Consider the following 13,090-nt stretch of genomic DNA (forward strand, 5'->3'; position numbering starts at 1 on the left):
TGCTGAACATACAGATTATTGAGTTCTACACAGTTCTAGGCTCTACGATAACAGTCATTTAGTTATTTATTGACGAGTGCACAGAGGGGTGTTGAGGGAACCAGTATGATTTTGGCCCGGAGAATAGCCAAAAACAGTCCTGAAGGGATGTAAATGCCAGGACTTCAATGTTGCTGCCAGGTGCCATCACACTATTTTTGCTTTAAAAAGATCAAGCAAAGGGAAAAAAGTCCATAACACATAATTACAATTCTTTCATGTGTTTAGATTTTATCTTTTTAGCCTTGGTAGGTATAGAGAATACAAATGTCTTCATACATATTATTTTGATGGTATAAATATTGACAATACCTAAATCTTCTATCTTTGCTGCCTCTTGGAAATCTACATAGCCAACCACAAGGTGAGGAGCAAGACAAGGCAAGAGCAGGGAGAGCCAGTGATGACATGAAATAGGATGTATAATGAAAAAAGGAACTAAAAAATATTTGAGTATTGACTGTGTTTGTTTTGAATATGGGAGAAAGAACCGGGGAAGCCAAAATATAGATAATGACATTGGTATTGGAGAGTTTATCGAGCATTGTTACCCTTTAAATGTTGGTTATAACAATGTAAAGTATGCTATTCATTAGCAGTTGCACTGCTTTGACTATTGTGCTTATAATCTAAGCCTATCTGCTCTAAGAATGCTGATTGGAAGTATTTTCTTTGTATTTCTGGCCCAGTCACTTAAGCCTACCACATTCCAGTTATACCTGTAATTGAGTAGGCCTGAAATGATCTGTGACAGCCTTTGGAATAAATTACCTGAGGACTTCCTGCAGGAGTGTTGTCTAGAGAATTGGATGACCGCTTTTTCTTATGGACAAAGAAATGCTTCTTCCTCCTCCTCTTCTTGGCAGGTTTTTTTAGTGCAGCCTCTATACTACGCAAAATTCCAGATGGATTGGTAAAGTTCCTTGCTTTGCGTTTTCCATAATAATGAGCTAAATAAAATAGGGAATGAAATGCTTAATAGAAATGCAAGTTACATACTAACAGTAAAGGAAAGTGAGTTACATTTCACATAGAACATATATAATAAAAAAGATCTGTACAGAGAGTGCTGAGATTTTGATGGCAGAACCAATTCTGAGCCCCTGCTGACTGTAGAGGGTGCAACCTAGATATAATATGCAGGCAACTAATTCAGACTTCATTTGCTCTATGCGTGTTCCAGTGTATAGATCTAAACTCACTTTCAAAAGAAATAATTTCAGAATATTATTGTATGGTTTATGTTAAACAATGTCAAACTTGTTTTATGGCCCCACTAGAAATTCTAACTTGCCTTAATATTATGTCTTTAGTAGATTTTAAAGAAATATTCAGTTTTGCAAAATAATGAAATGTGTTGTTTTAAAAGCATTAGTTCTATTATAGACATTCTATATAAGGGTTACTAAACATCTGTTTTGTTTTCTGGCTGCTAGTCTATGATTGTATTGTCTGAACACCACTGTCAGTATGCAAAAAGCAGCAGCAGGAAAAGCCCCGACAATCTTTGCATAGTGCTGTAAAGGTATGCAGTGCAGGGGGTTCAATGCACACATATCACAGCACTACTAGGCTTTAAAAAAAAAAAAGGGTAGACAACCCTTTTATGTAAAGTAAAAATTCTGTTGTTTGTTTTTTATTTAAGTGCAACACTCTTTAAAAAAAAAAAAAAAGGTGCAGCACCGCCCCTTAATTCTTGAATGGGAGCACATGCATGGATACCTACGTCATGCATCCCAGGAGGCTCTTAGGTGCTCCTTCTGCGCATGCCGAAGCATGACAGACATGCGCAGAAGGAGCTTCTCCGTGCAAAACATAATCTGCCAATCTCACGCGTGCGCAGTGAGATCGGAAAATTTTTATTTCCATCCTACGTCACCCGATCACGCACCTGGGTCGGGTGATGTAGGAAGAAGAACCAGGAAGAAGAGGAGAAGATTGCGGAGCCCAGAGCGCCGGCTCGGGGACAGATGCTGGGACGACACGGGACCCGATGCAAGACACCTTCAGATGGATTTTTTTTAGGTTTTCGGTTTAGTTCCTCTTTAAAGCCCATATTGCAGGGCCAGCAATCATTGGAGTTGCTGCAAAAGTGTCATTCATGAGTCCTAACAACTTGGTATACTGAGAGTTCTATGTTGGCACTGATTGCTTATTTCAGGTGTCCTACAGCATTGGATGTACAGATTAGTACAGATTTTCTTTTTTCTGAATATCACTTACTATATTTGGTCTTTGTAAGCACAGAGCAGTTTTCAGAGCACTGATCAAGAACCATAAATGGTCCAAACAAGTTTGGGCAACATTCCAGTTTAATGCAGGTTTTTCGACAGAACTCAGACACTTGGTCTGATGTTCTCACCAGTTCAACTGTGGCACGATATGTTTTTCCTTTATACCTGAAAGACAAATTCAAGAATTTAAATGAGTAATCATTGGTCTTGGGGCCCCAAGTTCAAAATTAGAACTATCCCCATACATAAAAAATGTCTTGACCACAAACCCACCCTTGGGTTGACAATGCTGTATAAAATTTGTGTACAGTTCATGTTATATGACTACATCTCTGGGGTATAAGAAGGACAAGCTATGCTTCAGTCACACAATCCCACATGACCAGGGTACAGCATGAGAAGCGTTCTTCTGCCATACCCAATTAATCCACCAACCCCCAATTACTCCCAACCAATAACAGACACCATCACACAATTTCTTGGTGGAAAGATTGGCCACAGCAGCCCCCTTTTATTAACCATGTTCTTAAATACAATAACAACAATATTTTTTAGCATAAAACCGGAACAATTCTTTAAACGGATCCATGAAAGGTATCAATTTCTCATAGTACTCCAGCTGTCTCCGCATCCCCACAAGGCCCCCAGGCGCTCATACCCCGCCTCGGGGACAGTTAGCGGATTCCCATATTCCAAACTAGCCTCCACAACAACCAAGTGTCATGCGAGGCCACCCTTACTGTCCCAACAAAATTTCACATGTCCCCATCCCCTCTGTATTTCCATTACCCCACCTCTACCTTCCATGGACCCGAACAACAGAAACCTGCCCTGGATGAGCTGCTGCGACAATAACCCCCTCACCGTCCGAACATAGGGAGGGAGGGTGGGAATGCAGTCCCACAGCAATAATTTTTTAAAAGAGGTTCTGCTTCCCCCACCAGACACCTTCCTTTTAACCCCTTAACTCTCACCACCCCTTAAACTTCCCCTCCAATCCTGATCCCCGATTGTCCCGCATTCTCTTTCATTAACATATTATATCATTTTTTTTTTGAACTATTAACCTTTTCCTTTAACCACCCTGCACACGTGCCTACACCTCCTCACCCTCCAGCCTTTCCTCTGAACTTATGACCCCCTCCTTTGCTTGCCTCGTGGTCCTTCTCACTTCCAATTTCACCTGGCCCCCCTTTCCTGACCTTTTCACCCCCCTTCATATTCAGTCTTCCATACTCCCCCCGTCATGAGGCCCTCCGCCCATAATGTTGCTCCAGGCCTGCTGGACCTGGAGACAGAGGCTGATGTACAAAAAATGCTGGCTCCTGCTTTTTGCTATTTTATATAGTTTTTAAATTACTGTAAAGCAAAGTCTAACCTTAACTCATTTCATATCACTGTCTATTAGTGGATACATAAAATCTGCTTAATACGCAACTGTTAGTGACCCCAGGTTTCTTCTAGTTGAGATTTTTGGGTCACATGCCCTTTAGCAGGATCTGTGTTAGGGTAATGAGAATACTAAGCTGACTTTATCTGAATGTCATTCTTTGACATAAAGGATGCTGCTCCGGGCAGATGTGTACAGGCGTTAGGAGCCAGAGGAAACTCGGGGCTGCTAACAGGAAATATTTATCCCAGCATTTCTACTCTAGAACTAAGGATTGCCAGTATTGCAGGAAAGCCAATCTAATTGCTGATAAAATATAAAGGCAATTGAAATAAAAGAAAAAAAGAAGAATCCTACTTTGCTTTAAGTATCTCAGGATGCTGAGGCCATGATGGTTCATCTTGTAACTCCAGTTCATGTAAAACCCGGCTGGGTTTGTAAGCAGCATTGATAAGTAAAGAAAGAACCTGTAGTGAAGCAAAACAGAATGTTTATTAAAGACAACACAATGTTTTGATTTGCATGTGTTCTCTAATATTAAATATTATGCTTTTAAATTCTCTGCATGTACCACTAAAAACAAGAGTAAAGTAACACAAAATGCAGATCCTCACTGGATCCACCTGGGACCTGTTAAGAACGTAAGAACTAGGGTGCTGAGAGGGGAAGGTATGACTGAGTGAAAAACAGCAATGAGAATACAACACTTTAGTTAAAGACACAGACTATATATTATAGTCATAAAAAGAAGCCACAGAATAAATATTTGAAAAACATGGCTTGGCTATGCAGGATTTTAAATTGTACTATACCGCAGCTATGTTACATAGAGTTATGGAGTGAACTCAAAATAAACATAAGAAACTATGGGTATCCTTAGATGAATCAATGATTTCCCTATCTTTTATCTCAGCTCTCTGGATCCAACCTCAATCCTGACTTCTATCATCAAATACCCCACTACAGTCACTACCGTGCTATATATATGGGATTCCTTACTAAAACAGGTATTGTTATTCTCAAGACCGGGCCCACTGACCCCTTTGTTTCACAATCCAGGGTTCCCCTAACGCTTAGCTGTTCTAGATTCCTATCTTGGAACATTGAAGACCACCCCAGAATTGGCCAGACTTTATATCAGGGTGTGTTGCCTCCTTTTAGAGACTTTCGGGTTCCCTATGATCTGAGAGGCTCAGCTTGGCTGGATTATGGTCAATAGAAAGGGTTACAGTCAACATCCAATTTAAATAGACCCCCCCCACCCCATTTAAACAACTTCTCATACAGACTGGTAAACATGGAGTAGCATCAATTTATAAAATTTTATTGTAAGCGTCAACCCCATTTTGTTCGTTATTAGGAATTGGGGATCACTTTGGACCTAAGCATAGAAAATAGAGAAAGAGAAATATTTTTACAAAGACGCATAACCTATCTAGATCAAGTAACAGAAATGTTTTTAACAAATCTTTAGTAGATGTTACAGATGCCAGATGAACATATTAGATTTGAGCAGACATATTGCCCCCCAGTTCTGGAGATGTGGCCATTCTCTTAAATCCTTCTGGCAGAAACTTTTTGACCTACATAATCAAATTTTGGATTCGGATATATATCCACATCCCACTATCACTCTTTTAGCCATTCTACCAGGATCTTATAGGTGTATTAAAAGGCGCATTGTGCATCATTTTATCACAGCGGGCCACAGAGTTATTACAGTCCTATCCTATTTGCTAAGACAGGTTGTCCAAAGAAGATCATCATCTGGAACATGTGGGACATGTTCAAAATTCAGGTCAAGAACCGTACCCAGCAAAGGTAAGTCGTTCAATAAAGATCTGTCCTGTTCGTATTCAATATATAAACATTATATTAGTTACTCATAATATAAACCGACCCCCCAACCCAATACCATCTAGCAACTAAAGCCCAAGGGTTTAGTTAGTTTAATTTTAAAATCCATGTTTATTCCAAAAACGTTTAAATCTGTTAGATCAGGGGTGCCCACATTTTTTTGGCTTGCGAGCGACCAAGTCAAAATGATCTACCAACAATAAAAATACTAAACACACACATATATATATATATATATATATATATATATATATATATATACATACACTGAGTATGACACAGACGTGACTGAAGCTAATAAGACATTGAATGGCAAAACATTGCACAGACATTGCACTACAAGACTATAGTGACAGGAAAGCTACAGTTCACCTGTCATAGGGGAATGACGTGTTGCAAAAGAAAAAGAACTGCTAATCTGTACAAAGGTATCTCGGTAATTGAACCCTGACCCCGAGCCTGAACGGACTTGGCTGCCCAGCACTGCTCACCTCAGACTGCCCTCTCTGCTTCCCTTCCCACTCCCTACTGTTACATGAGCTTTGGACGCAAAGTTCCTGGTGTTGTCTGTTGAAAAACATCCCCAGCATCCCTAAAGACATACAGCAGGGCTGCTGGTAAACAGCAGGGAGGGGTAAGGCAGGGCTCCGCGATCACGATCAACCAGTAGATCGCGTGTTGGGCACCCCTGTGTTAGATTATACCACTGCAGACTTCCAAGAGCACTGCTAAGAAGGGAAGTTGGACCAAATACAGCAACAAAATCACATGTAGAAGTATGTTGGATGTCTTTAAAAGCAATTGTATAATTATTCATTTAGAAGACATAACTTAAAAAGTTTGCAGAGTTCCAACAGAATATAATAAATTGTTCCTCTATATTCCTATCATACAGCTGTTCTTTAGTCATAACTGATTTACCAGAGGACTGAAAAAATGTTTAACTTATCACAGCTTTAGAAAGAAAATTTTACCTCCTAGACTTACCTCTTTTAGGACCAATACACAATTGCCTGGGCCCACAGATTTTGGTAGCTCTGCTATCCGTCCTTTATTCAAATAAGGCCCTGAGAAACAGCGATGGTTGAAGTATATCTTGGGACATAGATACTTTCCATTTGATGCTGTTGAACAGACAAGCGATATAGCAAAGTTATTTATAATCATATAAACCAGGGATGCCCAACAGGTGGATCGCTATCTACCGGTAGATCTCAAAGGCAACGTAAGTAGATTGCGGAGCCCTGCCTTTCAAAATAAACTCTACTGCGCACAGGAGTTAGATCCACATTTTTATTGTTGGTTGATCATTTTAACTTGGTCATTTTAAAAGTAACTCGCAAGCCAAAAAAGTGTGGGCACCCCTGATATAAACAATCAGCATGCTGAATAATCTTGTTTAGTAAACTATAAAAACATTACAGCAGTCTTCTGTATATTGAATGGAATAATGAATTTCTATTTTTTTCATAGGTGAAATAGTTAGGCACTGTAATTACAGAGGCTTGTTGACATTATGGGCCTGATATTTTAAAGGTTGGAGAACATACAGCAGAAGCCGAGTGATCCAGCAAACCTGGAATGGATTTCTTCAAAGTCATTTGCTATGTGCTAGCAAATGTTTTGAATCCTAGACCAAATCCATTCCAGGTTTTCTGGATCACCCAGGTTCACTGATGACGTGTATCCTCTCCAGCCTTGGAGAGCTTTCATAAATCAGTCCGAAAGGGTCAGATAACCTAGTCTCATAATATTCTCATCATTAGGATATCAATATGTGTTACTGTGGTATAAAACACAAGGGGAGGAATCAAGGATTTAAAAATTGTTAGTGACTAGGTCAGTCCATTTAAAACTCATGTTTCATTATTAATATTGAATGCACATTTGTAATAAATAAGTTAATGAAAGTGATGAACAGAAATTTCAAGTATTATGCTGCTACGGTGTATTTATACTGGGCAGCTTCTAATGACAATTGCACCATTCTGTGTCAACAAGAATTCTTTTTGGAGGGTTAGCATCTGTACTATGTACAACTAAGGCAGTGGACTGTTATACATTGCTAGCATCAGTGCGTAAAAGATCAAGCACGGACTTTGGTGGATGAATTGGCTTGGCTCTTACAAAAACTATTAGATTGACTCAAGGCTTCAGATTCAGTGCAAAGTGAACTTAATATACAATCAAAATAATACCTGGATTGTTAGCTTCTTTATTTTTAAAAGGCTATACAAAAGCCAGGAATCTGAAATTTACCTTCCTAAACTACTTACTTTTCATAGCACAGGACAATTGTCTGGCAATCTCAAACTGTGTCAGCTAGCTTTTTATTCAGAAAGAGAGCCAAATAGATCAAGCCAACCCAACAGCTTTTATCAAAGCCATGAACTGGTCACATCTGTCAGTGGTAGGTCACTTTTATCCATTTAAATGCTTTTGCAATCACAAGCCAGTTCAAAATGTCATTATCTATTTTCCATTCCAGCCAAAAATAATTGACCTATCAAAGTGTGCCAGAGAAACATAAGAATATAGGTGGGCTGAAATGCCAACATAAGCAATTCTCAGATTATCGTCTGCACACCCCCCATCCTACCACCCTCTGTGCCTTACTATTGCTTTATTAAACAAAGGAGGGCTAAGCACTGTTTGCTTTACACCTGTTTTATAAACCTAAAAATAAAAGTGCATCCTGCGCTGAGCCCATGGGCCAGGGTATAGGACCTGTGAAGCAACACGGACACAAAGAACAAATAAGGAGGAACCTAGCAAACCACAATGAGTTTCAAACAAAGATTTGTTTGTCAGCCATAACACATAACGTCTTCCAATGTCCAATAATAAACCTTGAGGGAAACAGCTTTACATGCCATACCAGGAGTAGAAATCTGAGAATATTCTCTCTTTCAGAACCTGGCTGTTTAGGCCAGTGGATGAGAAGCAGAGGGAATGACTGATCCTGAAGACAATAAATCTCAAGTGGCATATCACACACTTGGAGCCAATTTTGGGGGCATGAGGATAATTGGAAGGCTCCAAGTCCTCTTCAGAAGTCATTTCCACCATTGATTAACAAGCTTGTACATACAGAAAGCTTAGATCACTACCATAGACCAGAAGATCTGCTGTGAGGGGGCAGCTGGCTTGGGTGAAAAAGGCACCAAGATAGAGTTAGTCTAGGGATATACGGTGTTTGTCAGTAAGTATGTTAGGCAGCGGAATTAAGCAAATAAAACCTTGAAAATGTGTGCAGCTTGGCAGAAAGGAACAACATCAAGCAAAAAGTTGTGAAACCTGACCATAGCTTCACAAACTTCATGGCAAGTCACATAGAAATGGCTGCAAAACTATAAGACTCCACCACAAAGGGTGACTAAATGTAAGGGTTGTGGAGACATGTAATACACTGCCACAGCTCTGGCCTCAGTACTTGGTAATAAATTCCCAGGTATACTAGCTGAACTTACTGCAAAATCGTTGTAGAAAAAAATAAGGAGTGAACATACAGTACGCAGGATTACCTACAAGACTAAATTTTCATTCTTGCATAAGTCCTATTGTAATTATCAATGAACCCTCTCTCAGAACACTGTTCTACAGCTAACAAAATGATGGTCTACAAATGTGTTTCAAAGAAAAACTTCTAAAAACTAAAAAAAAATTCACCTAAATGCTAACACTTATTTTACTCATTATATAAGTGTCACATTTTTAGCTATACAACAGGTTTGGCAAGTTCCAGGCATAGCCCCTTTTTAATGTACAGCACTGCGTAATATGTTGGCACTATATAAATCCTGTTTATTAATATTAATAATAATAATAATAATAATTGCATATTCAATTCTTACTTGTATTACAGGTGCTGGTATCTCTACTGGTCAATCCATTCTTAGTAGGCAGATTTCTAATAAGAAAGAAAGGATATATAATTTAATTTGCGGTTTACCTGCAAATATCCATGGAACTAAGTAAAACTTATGTTTAGTCTGTGTGGTTTTACAGAACTGTGTCACACCAGAAACCTTGCAGCAAAGATCTATAGAAGCTACAAATCTCTTTGATCATTATATTCAGAGATCTTAGCTTCCTAAGAGTGATTGCTATAGTTGGCTATTATACTTCTCCATGTAGCTTTGAATTCAACAGCATTTTATATGTTTGAGAAAAAAAAAACAAAAAAAAAAAAAACACTAAAGATAGAATTATTGAGCTGCTACAAATAATGGTTATAAAACTATTTGTGAAAATTCAGATTGGATGAGTACACAAAAACAACCACACCGACTGCTGTTCTCTATGTTGTGTACACACATCCATCCTTATCAAAATACAGGGTGTCCCGAAAGTCACTCCACATTTCCTTTATTCTATTTCGTTCCAGGTATCATTCGGACAGACTTGAAGCCATCAGCATATGACAACTTGGGCTTTGCAGTTTTTGTAAGCTTATCATTCCCTTAACTCACCATTAAACTCACCATTTGACATTGGAGCAGTGTTGCAAAATTTTGCTTGGCAAGAAGTTTTTCAGTCCCTGACTGCAGGTCAGTGCAAGTTTGAGAAACTTTATGGCCGTCACACTGCTCCAATGTTTAACACAACTTACACTATCCATGGCAAGTTTCTGGAAACAGGATCTGTTCTTACCATGCAGCGGAAGGCCTGCTACTACCAAAAACCCAGCAGAAATTCTCAAGCATGAACGAGACTCTCCGAAGTTGGTGGTTTGGTGTGCAATGTCTAGCACTGGGCTACTTAACCATTTTTCTCCTGTGAAGCATCCAGTAACACGACCACCGTTAGAGATTTCATGAACATCAAGTTTCCTGACGATGGATCGGTTGAAGGGGTCCCCTGGAATGGGCCCAGCGCTCCCCTGACCTTACACCTTCTGACTTTTTTTTGTGGGGCTATATCAAAGGCAAGGTGTATGCCACTAAGCCCTATAACCTGTCACACCTTGAGGAAAGAATCCGCTCATCCTGCACTGAGGTTGGGGAAGAGACGCTGCAAATGTCAGAGAGGCTTGTGCCCGAAGGTGGCTGAAAGTTGTCGAAAATGGAGTCTTCAAATGGAACTAATCTTCAAGGCATTTGAACGTGAAAACTAACAAGTAAATCTGTAACGATTCCTTTGTTGATGCCTAAAATATGAATAAACTCAGTTTCTTGTTTAATTTTTAGGAATTCATTAAAAGTGTATGTGCCTTTTGAGACACCCTGTATTTGCAAAAAGCAAATAAAATATATCAGTGTATTTACCAATTATCACATTTACTACGATAAATATATTTCCAAAACATTTTCAATATTATTTTGCTCTGAACATTAGTTAATATAGACACAGGAAACGGTTGTTACATTGTAATAGTTCTGACATAATAACCAGTGTACAAATTCAGAGGACCCAGTGAGTTTAAAATATTAAATTAATCTTCCCTGTTCTCCACAAATAGGAAAGAAATAAGATTAAAGCTTTATTAAATGTCTTTAAGGAAAACACCTGACGTACTGAATATTGAAAGATTGTGAGAGGTAAAATGATTTTCCAGTGTTTGAATGAAAAAAAAATCACATACATCCACATATATGCAGCTATGTGTCCTACTTCAGATGCAACTGTACCATTCCTATGTTGATTGCTCTCGCTGTACAGCTATTTACTCCAGATGACTAGAAAGGAAAGCAATTTCAGACAAGTGTGACATTACTTACTGCTTCTCGGCATGATTTGTTGCATTCTTCCGGATTTTTGCTATAATGCGTAAAAAGAAAAGCATAGTTTTACCTATAATACACACACACACACACATACACATTCACATCTATACTATGTATACTATACATCTATGCACACCAAGATTTCCAAATCTACTGTGACTTTACCATATGATTGTTTTAACCTCTACCAAGTAATTGCTATGTCTCCCATGGGGAGATCTGTCCTTGGACAAGGAAAATCCAGAGTTTTATAGCTGTTGCTAAAAACAGGAGTAAGAGGAACACTAGTTCCAGTGACAACTGTTAAAGTTATAATTTTATATCTTGAGAGATTTGTACACCTAGTAAATTCTATTATGTGTAAAAGACTAAGTCCTACCTTTCATGCAAGGTGGAGAACATAGAGGATGTCCATTTGTCTCACACCACCCCATTGGAAAGATGTCCATGGATTCCACATGTACAATGCACTCAGGAACTGGAGTCTTAACCCCTGATGTAATAGATCAGATCACAATATTCACACATTTATCACAACTTTCTCAACAGAATGTCAATCACAATATTTTTAAAACTATGCCTAATTTGTACAAAAAAGAAGCTTCTGTTTATACTTGCATCAAAGTTGGTTGTACTTAATGGATATCTAAAACCAAAAACAAATATGTAATATATTACAACTTAGTAGTCTGTAGATGTGCTGGCTGCATTTGTTTTTCAGGCTGAGAACCAAAATACAGAAATATATCTATTATTTTGCATACTGTCTAGGGGGAATACGTTTGGGGGAGTCAGAAATGGAAAAGGATCTGGGGGTTCTGGTAGATCATAGACCTAATACCAGCATGCAATGCCAAGCTGCAATATCTAAAGCTAGTAAAGTACTTTCTTGTAATAAAAGAGGAATAGACTGCAGAGATGGAGATATAATCCTGTCCCTGTACAAAGCATTGGTCAGACCACATCTGGAATATGCAGTCCAGTTTTGGGCCCCAGTTCACAAAAAGGACATTGTGGAATTGGAGAGAGTGCAGAGAAGGACAACTAAACTAATAAAAGGAATGGAGGAGCTCAGCTATGAGGAGAGATTAGCTGAACTGAATCTATTCTCCCTTGAGAAGAGACGTATAAGGGGGGATATGATCACCCTGTATAAATATAGAAATGGTCCATATAAAGAACTCTCTTCCCCATTATTCACTTTGAGATCATTACAAAGCACAAGGGGGCGCTCTTTGCGTCTGGAGGGAAAAAAGTTTAAGCTCCGGATAAGGAAGGGATTCTTCACTGTAAGATCTTTGAAAATGTGGAATCGGCTCCCTCAGGAAGTAGTTTCAGCAACTACTATAGATTGCTTTAAGAAAAAGCTGGATGATTTCTAGAAGCACAGAATATAACTGGGGATTAAAGAAATCAGGAAGGAATTTTTTTCCCCTGTTGCAGCAAATTGTACCAGGGGGTATTTTTGTCTTATATAGTTTTATATCTGGGATATGTTTATTTCCCTAGTGGTTGAACTTGATGGACCTATGTCTTTTTTTAACCTAACCTACTATGTAACTATGCAAGAAACGCAGGGTCCTTGTCACTTTTTGTGAGCTGAACAGAAAGCTAAATCAATCTTATCTTACATCTAAGCTATCTTTTACACATCCCCCTTCACTCCTGTAATAGAATGTAAAGGGAGGAGCAAAGGGTTGTTTGATTTTTGTTTTTTTCTTAAAATCCCAACATTGACTTTTATTGAATCTTTCTTAGATGTAGTGTCAGGTTTTTTTTTTTTTAAAAAAAAACTATTTTAATAAAGGGAAGTAGAGCTCAGTTGAGATACTTTCAATGAAAAC

The 13,090-nt window shown here is 38.6% G+C and overlaps 1 protein-coding gene across 1 annotated transcript in view; it reads right to left on the reverse strand.

Moving 5' to 3' along the window:
- Window positions 1–810: 810 nt before the first annotated feature.
- The window catches only part of LOC140337357 (scm-like with four MBT domains protein 1), a gene marked incomplete at its 3' end in the record, with an annotated part of 64,820 nt that continues 52,540 nt past the window's right edge, over window positions 811–13,090 (reverse strand). The window contains 7 exon segments of the mRNA XM_072421081.1: window positions 811–989; window positions 2,263–2,438; window positions 4,021–4,130; window positions 6,508–6,644; window positions 9,375–9,430; window positions 11,241–11,280; window positions 11,626–11,739. Coding sequence (XP_072277182.1) covers window positions 811–989; window positions 2,263–2,438; window positions 4,021–4,130; window positions 6,508–6,644; window positions 9,375–9,430; window positions 11,241–11,280; window positions 11,626–11,739 — 812 coding nt within the window.

This window comes from Pyxicephalus adspersus, chromosome 8 (assembly GCF_032062135.1).
Source record: "Pyxicephalus adspersus chromosome 8, UCB_Pads_2.0, whole genome shotgun sequence".
NCBI classification, from domain to species: Eukaryota; Metazoa; Chordata; class Amphibia; order Anura; family Pyxicephalidae; genus Pyxicephalus; species Pyxicephalus adspersus.